The sequence below is a fragment of the Pogoniulus pusillus genome, chromosome 13 (assembly GCF_015220805.1).
Source record: "Pogoniulus pusillus isolate bPogPus1 chromosome 13, bPogPus1.pri, whole genome shotgun sequence".
Taxonomy (NCBI): domain Eukaryota; kingdom Metazoa; phylum Chordata; class Aves; order Piciformes; family Lybiidae; genus Pogoniulus; species Pogoniulus pusillus.
This window is the reverse complement of record NC_087276.1, coordinates 25,600,756-25,617,390: the sequence shown is the minus strand read 5'-3', so window position 1 is coordinate 25,617,390 and position 16,635 is coordinate 25,600,756. Positions and strand designations below refer to the sequence as shown.

General features: G+C 41.7%; 1 protein-coding gene across 7 annotated transcripts in view; it reads left to right on the top strand.

Moving 5' to 3' along the window:
- The window catches only part of SDK1 (sidekick cell adhesion molecule 1), a 510,565-nt gene that overhangs the window by 323,594 nt on the left and 170,336 nt on the right, over positions 1 to 16,635 (top strand). For all 7 annotated transcript variants that reach the window (XM_064153645.1, XM_064153646.1, XM_064153643.1 and 4 more), the window contains 3 exons: positions 2,810 to 2,921; positions 3,894 to 4,084; positions 14,346 to 14,429. In XM_064153645.1, the coding sequence (XP_064009715.1) occupies positions 2,810 to 2,921; positions 3,894 to 4,084; positions 14,346 to 14,429 (387 nt within the window). The remainder of the gene's footprint in view (positions 1 to 2,809; positions 2,922 to 3,893; positions 4,085 to 14,345; positions 14,430 to 16,635) is intronic.

Here is a 16,635-nt window from a genome sequence, read left to right as displayed (position 1 = left end):
TAAAGAGAAACTTAAACTGTCTCTGAATATGAAACAGGAATATTTGTGCTGTCTACCTGCAGTTTAGGTAATGCTTTGGAAAGTTTGGTTTCTTTTTCCTATATGTGCTTGTGATATCTTGTCCCAGTTTGGGGCCACGAGCCTACCTGGGACAAGAGGAGAGAAATGACTCTCACCCCTTTCCAGGTGTAAGAATGAGGATACTGCACACTGAGTGGAAGTTCAAAGAGAAAATCTATTTACAAAAGCATATATACAAAAGGCTATCAGGTAGAATAAGTCTAAAACCACCCTCCCCAGCTGGGGCCTACAAGGTCTCAGTGGCTCAACTCCCTGCCCACCATGAACCAGGAATTAAGAGCATGATGCTTGGAGAAGTGAAGGAGGGAAAGGCAGGGAAGAGAAGGAGAGAGATCAGTCAGGCTGTGATACCAGGAGACAGAATAGAATAACAGTATTATAATATCCTGGGATGAGCAGGTCCATCCCCCTGGGATGGGCCTCTGTCCTTATGGTTTTGTTAAGAGGGACCTAGGATCCCTCAAACTACCGCACATCTGCAGCTGACCCTTGTAGATATATTACTTAAAATCATAGAATCATAGGAACATTCTGTTTGGAACCTTTGAGATCAAGTCCAACCATCAACCTGACACTGCTATGGTATTACCATTTCCATGAGCCCTCTCTATCACATCAGTACTAGTTCATTTGCTCAAAGCATCAACACCTTGCTTTGTTTTTTCAACCTAATAGAATTGTTCCAGAGATGCTATGAAGTGAAAATAAGCCTGTACATTGCTTAGATTCTTGGTACAGTCAGTGAGAATGTCCAAGAAGTCATTTGCTTTCCTGGTTGTCTGCAGAGTCACATCTGCTTTTCTTTCCCCCATTTATCTTCTCTCTGCAAGAAGAACTGCTTGCATTTGGTCAACTCTTAGAGCTTCAACTGGTTTTGGTGAGGTTGAGTTATTCTTCAGGGATGCTGACAAGTCAAACAAGAAGTTTTCTTATCTCTATCTGCAAAAGAGGAAATGGTTACTGTCAAAATAGTAACTCATTTGTGGACCTCTTTTTGCATTTACTGTTGTAAACCTCAGCTTGTGCAGAAGTAGTGGTGAGCAGTCACACTGAGGTTGTTTCTTCTCATCAGCCACAAGCTACTAATCTGATCCCTGCTTATTTTCTATTATTTCAATTACTATTTGTGAGATTGCTGCCATGAATACCTATCAGACCACCATGGAAATCTTCTGTAGGAAATAGATTTTTCCCCCTGAGAGCATCATATTTTCAGGGATATTGTTGAGTGAAGGTAAAATCCACTACAGTTTTGGAGATCCCATGTGAGTTGCTTACAGACACTATGCCAGTTCAACAGGGAAGAAATAACCATGTGCTTACTCCTTCCTTAGGTACTTGGGTCCTTGAATTTGTTCAGATGTGTGGGTGGTGTTCTTAAAATGATACTACATACTTTCGTTTCCCATAGCACATGATTTGCTCTCAGTTACAAAAACATCAGAAGGTAAAAATGATGGCATTCATTAATTCAGAAATCTACTAACTTTATGAACATTTGAAGCCCCATTACCACAACCTTTATCTATCCAGGCAAAGTCAAACGTCAGATGGCTTTCTACAGGGCTGCCCAGGGAGGTGGTTGAGTCACCATCCCTGGAGGTGTTTAAGAAAAGACTGCATGAGGCACTTAGTGCCTTGGTCTAGATGACTGGATAGGACTGGGTGATCTTGGAGGTCTCTTCCAACCTGGTTGATTCTATTCTATTCCACGTGCCTGATATAAGAAAAGCAAGGAATCCTCTACCCATTTTCTAGTCTTAAGGGAATTGTCTTAAAAGAAGGATGTCAAGGTTTGTATTTTCCATTTGCCAGTTTCCCATTCTGCATAATGGGCAAGCTTCCTGTGCAGAAACAATTTGATGAACTGGTTTGCTTTTTCCATCAGTTTGGTTTTATTTTCATTACTTTTCTCTATAATTTGCTTATTGGATTCTGTATCTTCAGAAAATTTTATTACTCTGTTATTCAAGCTAAAAAACAGCTAATTTTTCTTTCCCAAATGAGTTGCTTGAAGCAAAGTACCTATGAATACATGGGTATTTTAATTCACTTACTAAATGTATACAGAGAAAATTTACAAGCAGTCTTTTTACCATTTTTTAAGTGTCTGCTGACTGTTGCATAAGCTAAATTATTTACAGTGTGATGTCTCACAAAAGAGTAGCAGATTTGGGTTATTTACTTTCCTGATAAGAAAAAGGGATTGAAGTTGCTGTGATATGCTGCTTTGTTAATTTTATATTTGTTCCCTAGTGTGTAAAATCTTTTTAAAGAACTAACATGAGTATTGGCAGACTCTTTTGAAATGGCATGGAAGTGGTAAGATTAAACAAAACATGAAAAGGTCTTAAAAATATAAGTCAGCAAGTGTTTGATAAAAATAAAAGTGCTCAACAATAGAAAACCTTTAGGATGCTTAATTTATTTGCTCTCTCTTTGAGAACGGCCCCTGCGCTCCACCTGGGAGTACTACTCCTGTGTTAAGAGTTTTGAATGGTACCAAGCTGGGTACATTGAAACAGTGTGTTTGTACAGTATAATGAAAGCCATCAGAAATGGTCTAGCTGAAGATCCCCCCCTTAACGAGGAGATTAAAATCCAGGGTGAGGTTGAAGAGTGAAATTTGCAGCTGTGTTGCTTGACAAGATCCTTTACCTGGAACGTGTCAGTCCTCGCTGTTCACAGATGTAACGAGTGCTCATGAGGTTTCTTTCTACCCATGCAGGTGCCATAGACCCGTCTGACACTGTGGCTCCTGTCATTGTCATCCCTCCACAGAACACCAGTGTTGTAGCAGGGAGCAGTGAAGTCATGCTGGAGTGTGTGGCCAATGCAAGGTAGTGTAAAAGCCACAGCGGGGTTGCAAGGAACCGATTTTAATGCACTGTCATTTCCCGAGAAGGACATAGGAAGTTATTTTCTTTTGGTTATTAATTTCATGATTGAAGCAGAATGCTTGCTCTTCAGAGTAACCTTATGAATCTTGTTTGTTCAACGTTACTGAATTAAACATATTGATTTTTTTGGCCAAGTAAGGATATAGGCAGAGTTGCTTCCCCAGGTGTTGCTCATGGGGTATGGAAAAAGCATCTAAGTGTTGTTCAGTCAGCAGAGATTATCTGAAGGAAAACACATTAAGGGTTAATAATACTTCCTTCAGCTGCATTGCCTGTTGACACGCAAGGTGATACTGTTGAACACTCTGTGCTTCCCAGTAAATAAATTAGTGATCTCCCATGAAGTAATTTATTACAGATGCTCTCATTTTACAATGATTATTGCTCAACTGTTCATAGCACACCATAATATAGAGTTCACTCCGTTCCCTCTACCTTTCTATCTAGTTGGCCTTGAATAGCATTGGATTCCAGCAGAAGTGAATAGCTGAGGCCCTTGGATGAGAAGACAACCAACTGATTCTGTTTCCTCTCTGAGGGCAAAGATATTCTTGATATGATTAATATTGTTTTGGTAATTGAGTGGTAATGCAAGCACTTGCCGTGCAGCTGATTCCCATAGCAGTATTTACTCTTTTTTGCTTAGAGAAATCAAATTATTAGCACTTCAGTTCTATTGCTGTATCAATTAGATGTACTCCCATAATGCCACTTGAGTAGTGAGTAGTCTGTAGCCTTGATGTGTAGAAGTGATGTATGCATTTATCTTTCATTAGTGAAGATCTGAGATAGAGGAAGACTTATGGAAGTTTTATATTCTATATGTAACTGTAGATAAGATTATTCTGCAGTACATATGTTTTATCACTGCAGTGCTTTTGGTGGTGGTGGTGTTGTTATTTATATTTTTAGACCTCTGGAGAGACTAAGCATGACCTGGAAAAGAAATGGAGTAAAAATAACCAGTGGCATTAGCAGTTTTGGAAGACGACTCACCATCGCCAACCCAACCTCTGCTGATGTGGGGATGTACCTCTGTGAAGCCAAACTGAGAAACAGCACAGAAGAACCTGCAAGAGCAAAAGCCTTCCTTTCTATAATGGGTAATTCTCAAGGGAATGTGTTTTCTGGTAAAATAGGCTCTGGACTGCATAATAGGAAATCAATTTGATATCTTAATATTTCATTGACCTTACATTTGAACCTTTCTTTGGAGAGCAGAACAAAGGAGGTGAAGGAGGGTTATCCTCCAAATTAATTCAGCTATTCTTCCACATGAATATAAATTCATCAAATAGATTATTTTTTTTAGCACTGATATGATTCTGAATCCCCCATGAAACTATATATTTAATCAGAAGTTTGGGAAATACAGTAGTTAAGATCCTTACTGGGCAGCTTCCACGTCTTGGCTTTTAGATGCATTAAATCCTGATTAACTCCCAGCCTGCTTACATCTAGTTTTAATATGTCAAGTGCCTGTATTTCTGAAAGAAGCCTTTTAGGAGCACTTCTGTGCGTTGTCTGCTGCCAGTGTCAGCTGTGAGGGCAAGGACGTTCCTGATCATGCATGCAGACAAATATCATTACTGAAGTTAAAAAAAAGGGAGAAGGAAATGCCATTAAAATGGGTACTGTGTGCTAGACCTTTACTCGAAGGGGAGCTTTGGATTTAGTATTTTTAAAGGGACACCAGTGCCCTTTTGCTGCTTGTTTCCACCATCACCTCTGCGTTGCAGTTTTGCTGTAGCAAGGAGGTTGTTGTTTGTAAGTGGTAGTTACCATGCATGTCATACCCTGACGTAATAACACAAATTAGCACACTGCACAGAGCATAGAGGGGTTTATGGCTTTCAGAATAAAAGAGACGTTTTAGAACAAAGACATTCATCTGTTTTAAACCAGAACTGATTGTGTAAAGTCTAGCTTTACTGTGATAGTCCCAGTAATAACTGTGCAAGCATTCAGGAGAGGTTATTGCTCTGGCAATGATACAACCCTCTGCATTGATCAGAATTCATGCACATGCATTTCTGTAGTGCAGTGCGGAGGGAGCTCGGCATGCAGCTCTCTACACTGTTTTAGTCCTCTGAAAATACAATTTTAGAGACTGCTGTATGGTCTGTATTCTGCTAAAGCAATTTATAGTAGTTCATGCTAAATGAGAAAACAGCTCTTCTCTACAGATCTCTGCTCCAGGTTCATTTGTGTCACTGTGTCTCTATTAGATTTATTATCTGCTAGATGAAGTTTGGTTCCAGTCTTTTTCTTCATACTCTGTTTCTTAGGATTATTACTTTGCAGCTTCCCTTGCCTTTAAGGAGCAGAGATGGATTCCATTTAGTTATAGTTTGCATTTAAGCTCTCCCTTATTCTTAAGATTTTATTGTAACTGGTTTAACTTTGCTGCTCTGCTGTCAGATCCAGTCCAATGCAATACTTAGAGCAGCCTAATGTAAAAGATTCTTAAATATGGTTACAGTAAAACTCAAACAATCGTTGGGCAATCATATTAAACTAGCAGGGCTGCCTTTCTTTAGTAGCTTATCTGTTCTTATTTTTAAACGTTTTATTGATGTCTTATCCAGTTTTAGGGGGCTGTCAGGCTATGAAGTTATGAAAAGGGCTGCAGATAAGAACAAGCAGATGAAAGAAAGCAGAAACAAATTGGTTACCAATTACTTTTATTTCCTTCTGATGGAACAAGACACTTGAGTTGCAGGTGTTTACTCAGTGTGTCAGCAAAGCCTGATAGATTTCTTTATTTATGAGTTTCTTGAGCTGCAGGATGGAGCTCTAATTCTAAACAGGAAGCCAAATCAAAGGATTAGTAGTTAATGCATAACTTATATTCTGCCTTTGAATTCTTGGATGGATCTGGCCGTTGTTTAATTAGTCGAGGGACAGGTTCTAGAGGGAAGCACAGACAAAATTGAAACCTAAAGATTTTTGTGGTGTATTCCTCACAGTCTATTAAAGTGGTACTTACTGAGAATGAAGTATGCTTGTCCATTTGCATGCATAAGATACTTGTAGTGTGTACATGTTGATAGTGATGCGATGATGAGCTCTACTTCTTGGGAGAAAAACATAGTCTGGACTTAATAAGAGTCTTGACTAACAGAAAAAGGAAATTGTGTTAATAGAAGTGGTTTGTTTTCACAGTGATTTGAATAAATCAAACACAGACCTTCAGTAGTATGATAATGAGAGCTTTTGTGGATTAAGGGAGAAAAATATTTTGCCAGTAGCAGGTAGAATTGGGGTAGTGCTAGAAAGATGCATCAAAGATCAAAAATACTGATTTAATCAAAGCTTTTCTATGAATACATCAGTCCTAGCTTGTCACACCTAAAGAAAGTAGCACAATTGAAGTGAGGACTCAGATGTAGCCAGGTGGGGGTTGGTCTCTTCTCCCAGGCAACCAGCAATAGAACAAAGGGACACAGACTTGTGCCGGGGGAGGTCTAGGCTGGATGTTAGGAGGAAGTGGTTACCAGAGAGAGTGATTGGCATTGGAATAGACTGCCCTGGGAGGTGGTGGAGTTACCATCCCTGGGGGTGTTCAAGAAAAGACTGGATGAGGCACTTGGTGCTATGATCTAGTTGACTGGATAGGGCTGGGTGCTAGGTTGGACTGGATGATGTTGGAGGTCTCTTCCAACCTAACTGATTCTATGATTCTATGGTGACAAGAACTTTATTAGAAGGCAGTGGCCCTTAGGGCAAAGGCATGTACTCAGTCTGCAATATTATCTCTGAGGTTATTTTTTTCCTGACTCTTTCTGGGAGTAACTCTTGGTTTGTAAATTAAAATCACAACAGTATTTGAAAAATCTGAATCTCTAACCTAATAAAGTTATACCTCCTAAGCAAGAAGAAAATCCCAGAGTCCCAGGCTGCGCTGCAGTTTTCTCCTAAACGTGGCAAAGAGCTTCCTGACATCTTCATATTGTTTCAACAAAGATAAACTGAGGTGGTTCCAAACCTTGGTTTTATTAGCTGCAGTTGTTATAAATTTTTAAAGGGTAGCATGTCCCTCAGTTGGCAGAGTAACAGTTTGGGAAAGATTTGTTGCAGATTAGATAAGAGCACATTCGTTTTATCACTAACAGTTTGAAGATTAAGTAATTTAAGGAGTCTTCTCATGAACAAACCAATTTGAAAACTGAACTAATCTTAAATTCTCTGCTCTATTTCTGCAAGTTCTGTTAGCACCAAATTGTGAGAGTCATTTTTAAGTGATTGCTCTATAGGAAATTATGAATTTTAGAAGCTTAAGAAAATGAGGGATGAAACCCTTCCACTACATGAAATCCATACAACTCTTTAAATTAGATGCAGTCAGAAAGTAAAATCTGAACAAAATGAGGAGAAAAGCCTGGCAGAAGAGACCAACCCCAACTGGCTACAGCCTCCCTTCAGGTAGTTGTAGTCAACAATGAGGTCATCCCTGAGCCTCCTCTTCTCCAGGCTAAACCCCCCCAGCTCCCTCAGCCTCTCCTCCTAGGGTTTGTGTTCCAGGCTCTTCACCAGCTTTGTTTCCCTTCTCTGGACACGTTCCAGCACCTCAACATCTCTTTTGAACTGAGGGGCCCAAAACTGGACACACTACTCAAGATGTGGCCCGACCAATGTTGAGTACAGGGGCAGAATAACCTCCCTTGTCCTACTGCCCACACTGTTCCTGATCCAGGCCAGGATGCCATTGGCTCTCCGGGCCACCTGGGCACACTGCTGGCTCATGTTCAGCTACTATCTACCAGCACCCCCAGGTCCCTTTCTTCCTGGCTGCTCTCAGCCACTCTGTCCCCAGCCTGTAGTGCTGCTTGGGATTGTTTTGGCCAAAGTGTAGAACCCTGCACTTGGCCTTGTTAAATCTCATCCCATTGGCCTCTGCCCACCCATCCAGCCTGTCCAGGTCCCTCTATAGGATGGAACAAAGCACAATGACAGTAGAGGGCTTCCCTTCTTTTTAGAGCAGTTTTTTTCCCCCAAAGAACTGCATTAACAGACACATTATTCTCACCTTGGTGTTTCCTAGGGAGAATTTCTACATCTCAGCTGGAGAGATTTTCTTTCTGAAAATAGGACAATAAGGAGGTGATGTAGGTCTGTGTGTTTCTTAAAGGCCACCCTGGTTTTCATTAGGGACAAAGGATACAGCTTTCATAGGGGCATGGGTTTCAGGAACACATGAGGAAAATCATAAGAGTAGCATGCAGGGCCCACCTGGCTGGGCTCTGAGATGAGCTCTACAGCTGTTCCTCATTCCCTGTGCTTCTCCAGGAGTGCTGAGACACAAAAGAGCCCTTATTATTTTTCTCTCTAGCTATCCAGGCTGCCTTAATACCTTGTGCTCAGACCTCTGGAAATAGCTTGCACAGCTCTAGTTTAGACGTTTTGCAACACTAAAATGATGTCTTGAAGGCACAGGAAGGGATTTTTTGCTGATGACTGTGATCGTGTATGGTGTGTAAGAAAAGCCCATCGTGAGCGTGTTCGTGTGCTGTGCATGAGAGAAGAATGGTCAGGAAATCTGTAACATAAAATGCCTTTGGACTTGCCTAAACTTTGGTTTGGGCTCCAGACAGAGAAATGTTGACAGCCTTTAATTTGGCAAGCTTCTGAGGTTCTTGAGATGGACACAGTCCTGTCACCTTGTCCCCAGAAGCACGCAAAACCTATGCCACAGTGCAGTTCTGTCTCTGACGTTCAGGAGACGCTCCCCTTTCAGTTCTGCAAACAGGAGATATGTTCCCTGTGTTGTTACAAGGCTTTAGAACACACAGACTGCAGCTCACAGTAGCAAGAAACTAAGAGCATCTTTTCATCTCTTTTTGTTTCAACCTGATATTCATGCAAAAAAATCTCCTGTTTCAAGGAGCCAGTTATACCTGCATATATAATGTGGCTTTCCTCCCAGCATGGACAGTTTGATCTTCTGTCTGGAGTTACGACTTTGTAGCTACAAAGGGCTCTCAAGTTTCCAGTTCCCCTTCTTTACAGGACATTCAGCAAATAAATTAGTTTATGGTAATGCTAGAGAAAGGTTTCCATGTTTAAGGCTCAATTTTCCTCTTAAATATGCAGGACTAAAATTCTGAGCGATGCAGGAATTTCAGCTTTGGAGGAGCCCCTGGGGCTTTCTCTGTTCTTTCTGACTTTCATGTATGTGTCTAGGATTAGGTCACATATCTCCAGTGCAGCTTGAAGGGTACGTAATGGATGCTGACTGCTATCTTTTGAATGTTAAAATCAGTCACCATGTAACTCTGCATGGGGGAAGTTAGAACAGTATCAAATTGTGCAGACTCCCAAGGGCTTTGCAGGGAGGCTATCTTTTCAATGATGTCTGTAGTGCAAAAACCCCCTCAAACCCTCAACAACTATTATAAGCATGCCTTTATATTCAAATAGTCTTTTTCCCCTTTGCTTGTTCTCGACCTTTTAGTTAAGATCACTCAAACACCACTACACTATCTGAAACAATACTGTACCTGTTTCGGTCAGTCGGGGACGCGAGGTGACCCCTTGCGTTGTGCAGTGTGCTGCACTGCCAGCTGCCCAAACTCACTGTAATGGATCCTTTCCTCTTCTAACCAGTGTGATTCTGTCATTAAGAAAAAAAACCAAACCTCTAAATGTTTGACCTGACTAATGTGATATCTAGACATTACCACGTCTGGCTTGTTAGATAGTGTGGAAGACACTGTAATTTCACTGCGTGATTATTGGCTACAACAATGAACATTCAAATTCAAACTGTGTGATTCAAACCAAGCTTTATAAATATGCAGTAGAGTCCTATATAGAGACAGTCAGAATGTCCCTTCAGAATGTCCCTTCAGAATGCCATCTGACCCCTATAAATATTGCTGCGTTTCTGTGGCCTCTTTCTGATGGTTATTCACTGGGTGCAGTTTAGCACCCAAAGTGGGACACGCTGAATTTTACCCTTGCAATTTATCCTGGGCTTCCAGGCTCTCTGGCACACACCTGATGTGCAGGAGATACATCTGACTGATCTGAACAGTGAGGAGCCTAGATCTGAGTTTTCTAACATCTATAACTAGAGCTTTTTCTTCTACAGCCTGAGCTGTTTTGATGCCATAGAGCCTCACTGCGACAGACCATTTTGAGCATTCATCTTGCTAGAGTAAGAGACATCCATGCTGCACAGAACTCACTACTTCATGGCCCTCGAAGCCCCAAGAGTATCCCTACACCAATCTGCTGTGATTCTCTCATTTTAAATCACCAAGACTAATTTTCTAGTTTATTAGACTTGAGAAACCGCAGTGCTGTTGTGCACTTAGTATTCTAAATCTTCCAGAATTCCCTTCTGAATTAGTCTTTTCCTCACATTCAGGCTTATCTTTAACTCCAAGCAGCAGAAGCAGGTAGTTAGCAATCAGTAAATTGTAGCATGGCTTATGGAAGATTTTCTGTATTTGTGCTTATCATGCAAGAATAAGATCTCACCTCTCTATAGGCAGTTAGAGGCTCAGCCTTTTGACCTCTCTATGTCAATTGTAGCATTTGGCAGGGCTTCCAGCTGCTGGAATGTCTGTTGGAATTGAGTTCAGCAGGCTTTAGTGGAAGGGAAAAGGTGAGTCTGGACTTGATGAAGACTGGAAATCATGTCTGTTGGCACACTTACGCCCTGAAAGTCCCCTGGGAGTTGCCTGTGGCCTTTAGATTACATCTTTCTGCAGCTCCTGCTCTTTTTCTTGTCTGTTTCTGTTTCTTCCTGCTTCTTTCAAAAAAAGGTTGATGTGAATGTACCTTTTATAACATCACATCCCATTTGCTAAGTGACAGTTGTCACTGACTGCAAGATCCTTGTCAGGTAATTCATTGCCTGATACCTGCTCACCTAAGCATCTCTTAATGTAATAAGTTTCTTCGAGGGTGGCATAATGACCTGTGTGGGATTTAAAGGAAGGAGCACAGACACTAGGACAGGATCTAGGGAGAGGCACTGGGAAAGAAGGCTGTATAAATATGCCAAGTGTAACTGCAGAAACTGTATGTAGTGATAGTACATAAGCAGTAGTCATGGAACCACAGCATCTTTGAGGTCACATTAAGTGTTCTGCAGCTGGACTGCAGGCCCATGTTGAAGATAAATCAGCAAATTTATCACTAGTGTGTGAATATGTTGCTGAACTAAGAGAAAGTTTGAGAGCTGGCAGCTGAAGGTTGCCAGCTTGAGAAATTGGCCCGTTAAGGTCAGAGTGCCCTATGAAGGGGAGAGTGGAAGATGTGCAATCAGGAATTCCCTAAACACAGGAAGACACACTTGAACCTCATTGACTGAATGGACATCTATAGAAGCAGCCCAGAATTAGAAGTGAAAGTCTGGGTGTCAGGCTGTATGTCTGGATACTGTCTTGTTCCTGCATTGCTTTGGCCACTGTTGGGAACTGGCTGAAGGAGAGGGGACATGAGTCCCTAGAAGCTTGTACAATCAAGCCCTTGACGTGAGGTCTGAGTACTGAAGCACAGTTAAGCCACAGCAGTGTATGTGAAGAAGCTCAAAGGGAATTTGTCCTTGAGCCTTCTGATAAACAGCTTGTGTGGGACTGTGTCCAGATTAGGAGGAAAATAGGAGGAACATGCAAATTCCAATCTTTAGATGTACTGCATTGCATGCTGGGTTCACACTCACTTTGCTCACCCTGACCTAAAAGTACATGCTTTGTAACTTGAAGCCTGATGCTCTCAATAAACCTCGGATTGCCTTGCAAGCCAACTCATGGTGGCCAAGAGAGCCAATGGCATCCTGGCCTGCATCAGGAACAGTGTGGCCAGCAGGACAAGGGAGGTTATTCTTCCCCTGTACTCAGCACTGGTCAGGCCACACCTTGAGTACTGTGTCCAGTTCTGGGCCTCTCAATTCAAGAAAGATGTTGAGGTGCTGGAACATGTCCAGAGAAGGGCAACAAAGCTGGTGAGGGGCCTGGAGCACAAATCTTATGAGGAGAGGTTGAGGGAGCTGGGCCTGTTTAGCCTGGAGAAGAGGAGGCTCAGGGGTGATCTTATTACTGTCTACAACTACCTGAAGGGGCATTGTAGCCAGGTGGGAGGTGGCCTCTTCTCCCAGGCAACCAGCAATAGAACAAGAGGACACAGTCTCAAGTTGTGCCAGGGTAGGTATAGGCTGGATGTTAGGAAGAAGTTCTTCACAGAGAGAGTGATTTCCCATTGGAATGGGCTGCCCCTGGGTAATAGGTTGGACTGGATGATCTTGGAGGTCTCTTCCAACCTGGTTGATTCTATGATTCATACTGAGTCGTCTCGTGGCTTTCTCAAATCCCATCTGCAGGCCACTTTCCCCCTTTTCCTCCCCCTCACCATCAAATTAAGTTGTCATAGGACAAAAAATGGTTTTGAGAGATGAAATAGAAGGACAAGTACCTCTGTGTCCACAGACAGAGAGAGGTGCTAAAGGTGTGGAAAGAAAAGGTAAAATTCAGCCAAGTATTGTGTGCGTGGAAAGCATCAGACAAGGCTTGAAGGATGTTAGGAGGAGAAAGAGTTTACTCAGAGCTGAAACATGGACTTAGATGAATTGCAGAGGACTCAGCAACTTAGTTGATCAAACATGTCAGTGTGCCATCAGTGAATTTCAATTAAATGCTCAGCTTTTCAATTTGGGGTTTAGATTAACGCATGAGATCATAGACAATAAATCACAACCTATTATAGGTGTTTATTAATAGCTTTATATTTAGGCACTGAGGATCAATAATGTTAACACATGTATATTATTAGAATATAATAAATCAGGTAGCTTGTTTTATTGGTTTTGCTGGGTTAAATGAGTATTCCAGGCTATTTTGCAACATCTCCTCCTCCTCCTCTGCACAAGATTTCCAAGAGTATTATTGATTGACTTTATTTGGAATGAATACAGAATTGTAATAACCATTGGTGCTCAACTGAGACCCCAGTTCTGTACACTCAAGCAAGTATTTTATTGTAGTTAGCAGGATGGAGTGCTGGGAAAGGGCATTTTGCTTTCTAAGCAGATGCATCCTGATGTGTTCCTGCTGACATGTTGTACCATCTCTGTAAAGTGCTGTCTACAACTACCTGAAGGGAGGCTGTAGCCAGGTGGGGTTGGTCTCTTCTGCCAGGCAACCAGCAACAGAACAAGGGGATGCAGTCTCAAGTTGTGCCAGAGGACGTCTAGGCTGGATGTTAGGAGGAAGTTGTTGGCAGAGAGAGTGATTGACATTGGAATGGGCTGCCCAGGGAGGTGGTGGAGTCGCCATCCCTGGAGGTGTTGAAGAAAAGCCTGGATGAGGCACTTAGTGCCATGGTCTGGTTGACTGGATAGGGCTGGGTGCTAGATTGGACTGGATGATCTTGGTGGTCTCTTCCAACCTGGTTGATTCTATGATTCTATGTTTTCACAAGCTACTTATATTGTCTTTTCTGTATTCTCCAAAACTTCCCAGTGAGTTTGTCTGTGCTACAATAGAACTCAAGTTCTAATGAAATAAAATGCTTCTAAAAACAGTACTCAGATGATAATTGAATTGAACAGACTATGACAGTTTTTAGTTACCATGATAATTACTGCAACCTTAATGCCTGTGGGACTTTGACATGATGCTCTTCAATTTTATGCTGCCTAGAAGAAAGAGTTACATGACAGAATACTCTACAATTTCTGGAATCTTGTCTTTGTTTAATTAAACATCTAATATCTTTTCTTTAGTCCTAATGATAAAGTGTGGGGGGTTATGATGATTGCTAGAACTTCAATTAAAGCATTAAATCTGTTTGCTTTCAAGAAATAAAACAGTTGAGAAGAATTTTTTTTTTCTTTTTTAATTATGCCACACTTGTCCTTTGGTGTTGGCTCTCTGACAGGCTATGGCACTTTATTTGACATGCTTCATGCCTTCATGAGGTGGAATTTAGTTTAGATACTGAAGCAAACTATCCTATAAAACGCTATGTTGTAAATATAAACCTTTATAAACCTCTTGGGAGGTTCTTTTTGAGCAAAGAATTAAAACTGTTCCATGATTCAGACCTATAAAATGAAAAGTAGCCCGAGATCTGAGTATTCATTTGCAGAGCAAACCCCTAAATCTTACTTCATGTTGACTTGAGTCTCTGGAATTCATAGGCAGTGCAGCAAAAGATTGTTGGCTTTTTTTATGACTACCTGGAAAAGCATCTCCAAGCAGAGACAAACCTGAAGAAACTAAGGAGCTTGTAACATGCTGTACTAAATGCAGTGCCTGTAGAGATATGATGTGATGAATATCTTTAAATCAACACCTGTTTGTCATTTTGCTGTGGCTTTGCTTATTTACTTCATTTACTTTCCTTGTTCTAAAGAACCACCTTATTTTACGGCTGAACCTGACAGCATGATTCTGGCTGAAGTGGAGAAAGACGTGGACATCCTGTGCCAGGCAATGGGTGAGTCTTCCAAACCTGGATAAATGGGGAAGATATAAATATATAGAAATAGAGATAAATATAGATATAAATATATAGAAATAGAGATATAAATATATAGAGATAAATAGATATATGGATAGATTTATTCAGCACTAAAGCAAGTATCTTTTATGAGCTTGTAATGTTTTGTGGCTCTGCAAGTATTGCCAGCAGGGCACGGGAGGGGATTCTCCCCCTTTACTCTGTTCTCATCAGACCCCACCTGGAGTACAGTGTGTAGTTCTGGAGCCCTTGACACAAGAAGGATATGGAACTGTTGGAGCAAGTCCAGAGGAGGCTGTGAAGATGATTGGAGGGCTGGAGCAGCTCTGCTATGAGGGTTGGGGCTTTTCAGTCTGGAGAGAAGAAGGCTTGGAGGAGACCTTATAGTGGCCTTCCAATACCTGAAGGGGGCCTACAGAAAGGCTGGGGAGGGACTATTTATGAGGTCTGGTAATGACAGAACAAGGAGTAATGGGTTTAAACTGGCAGAGGGAAGACTTAAACTAGATGTTAGGAAGTTCTTTACAATGAGGGTAGTGAAGCGCTGGCACAGGTTGCCTGGGAGGTTATGAGTGCTCTCTCCCTGGAGGTGTTCAAGGCCAGGTTGGACGAGGCTTTAGGCAACCTGTTCTAGAGGGAGGTGTCCCTGCCTATGTCAGGGGCTGGAACTGGGTAGTCTTTGAGGTCCTTTCCAATCTAAACCATGCTATGATCCTGTGATTATTGTGAATTATCACAGGTCCTAGATACAAGGGGACATAGTGGCCTTTGCCCTTGGATAATTGGGTGGTCCTTGTACTTTAGTTTAGACATAAGTAATGCTGCCACATTCATGTTTGCCTGTTGGGCAAGAGAAGAGGAAATTTAGATTGCGTGTTAGGAACAGCTTCCTTACCATGAGAGTGGTAGAACCACTCCTAACAGGTTGCCCGGGGTGGTAGCTGAGGCCCCATCCTTGGAGATACTAGAGGTCAGGCTTGAGAGGACTCTGGGCAACCTGATCTAGTGGAGGATGTCCCTGCTCACTGTAGTGGGGTTGGCTAGATGATCTTTGGAGGTCTCTTCCAACCAAACCATTCAATGAGTCTGTGAAAGACCACCTATTGTAGTGCTCTAGTTGACAGGAGGCATGTGATAAGACAAAGCAGGTTAGACAAGGCAAGAGTCTTGTGATTAGAGCAGGTTCATCTGTGTCACCACGTTGGAATGCAATTTTGGCAAGTGACTGAACTTTTTTGTTGTCTCACTTTCCCTGGTGCTGAGTTTAGCAAGCAATGCATATGTCATGAGACCCCTGGGGAAAAAGTGCACAGCCTTGATCAAAATCCACCCAATCCTCACTAACAGCTCTTTTGGATTTGTTCTCTCTTCAGATCAGAGCCAATGAAGACTTCCATTATTGTGTGATTATATTATTTCCACTATGATTTAAGTATTTTCTTAATGCTTTATGTAGGAAAGAGCCAACACTGCTTCTCTAGAAGGAAGCTTTGCAACTACTGCAATAAGCAAGGATATGTCTAAGGCTGCTCCGACTGGTCTGGGATTTTAGAAGCTTTTGGTGAGGTCTCTTACCAAAAGGCTCTTACAGAAATGAAGTTACCAGGTTGTAAGAGACAGGCTCTTATTGTTAATTAATAGCTTTTTAAACAAAATACAGTGAGACTTGCAATCAGTGAGGTTCCCAGGAATCTCTGGAACCTGTGCTGTTCGATATACTCATAAATGCCCTGGAAAAGAGGGTGAAGAGCAAGATAATATTTGCTGACTCTATAAAATCATTCAAGACAGTCAATGTTAAAACCGACTGCAAAGAAATTGCAGCTCTGCTGATTTGATCTGACTGGACTATAAACTAGCAGATGAAATTATTGACAGAGGTGAAATTTCCTGTTACTATGCAGAAAAAACTCATGTCTTACTGAAGACATCATTCAGTGCCAAGCTCTGGTTCAAAATGTTGGGTAGTGAGGAGAAAAGGGCTAGGGAAAACATAAGTGAAGGCCACTGTCTGAGTGGAGCAGCCCATCTCAAATACTTCACAAATTGTAACCATTCCATTTGATGCAGAAAAACTAGAGGAGGTACACAGGAGCAGGAATGGTATAATTAGAAGTCTGCCATGGGCTTTGAGTAATGGAAAATTAAATTGACTGGAACACTTTGTGAAAGAAATGACTGA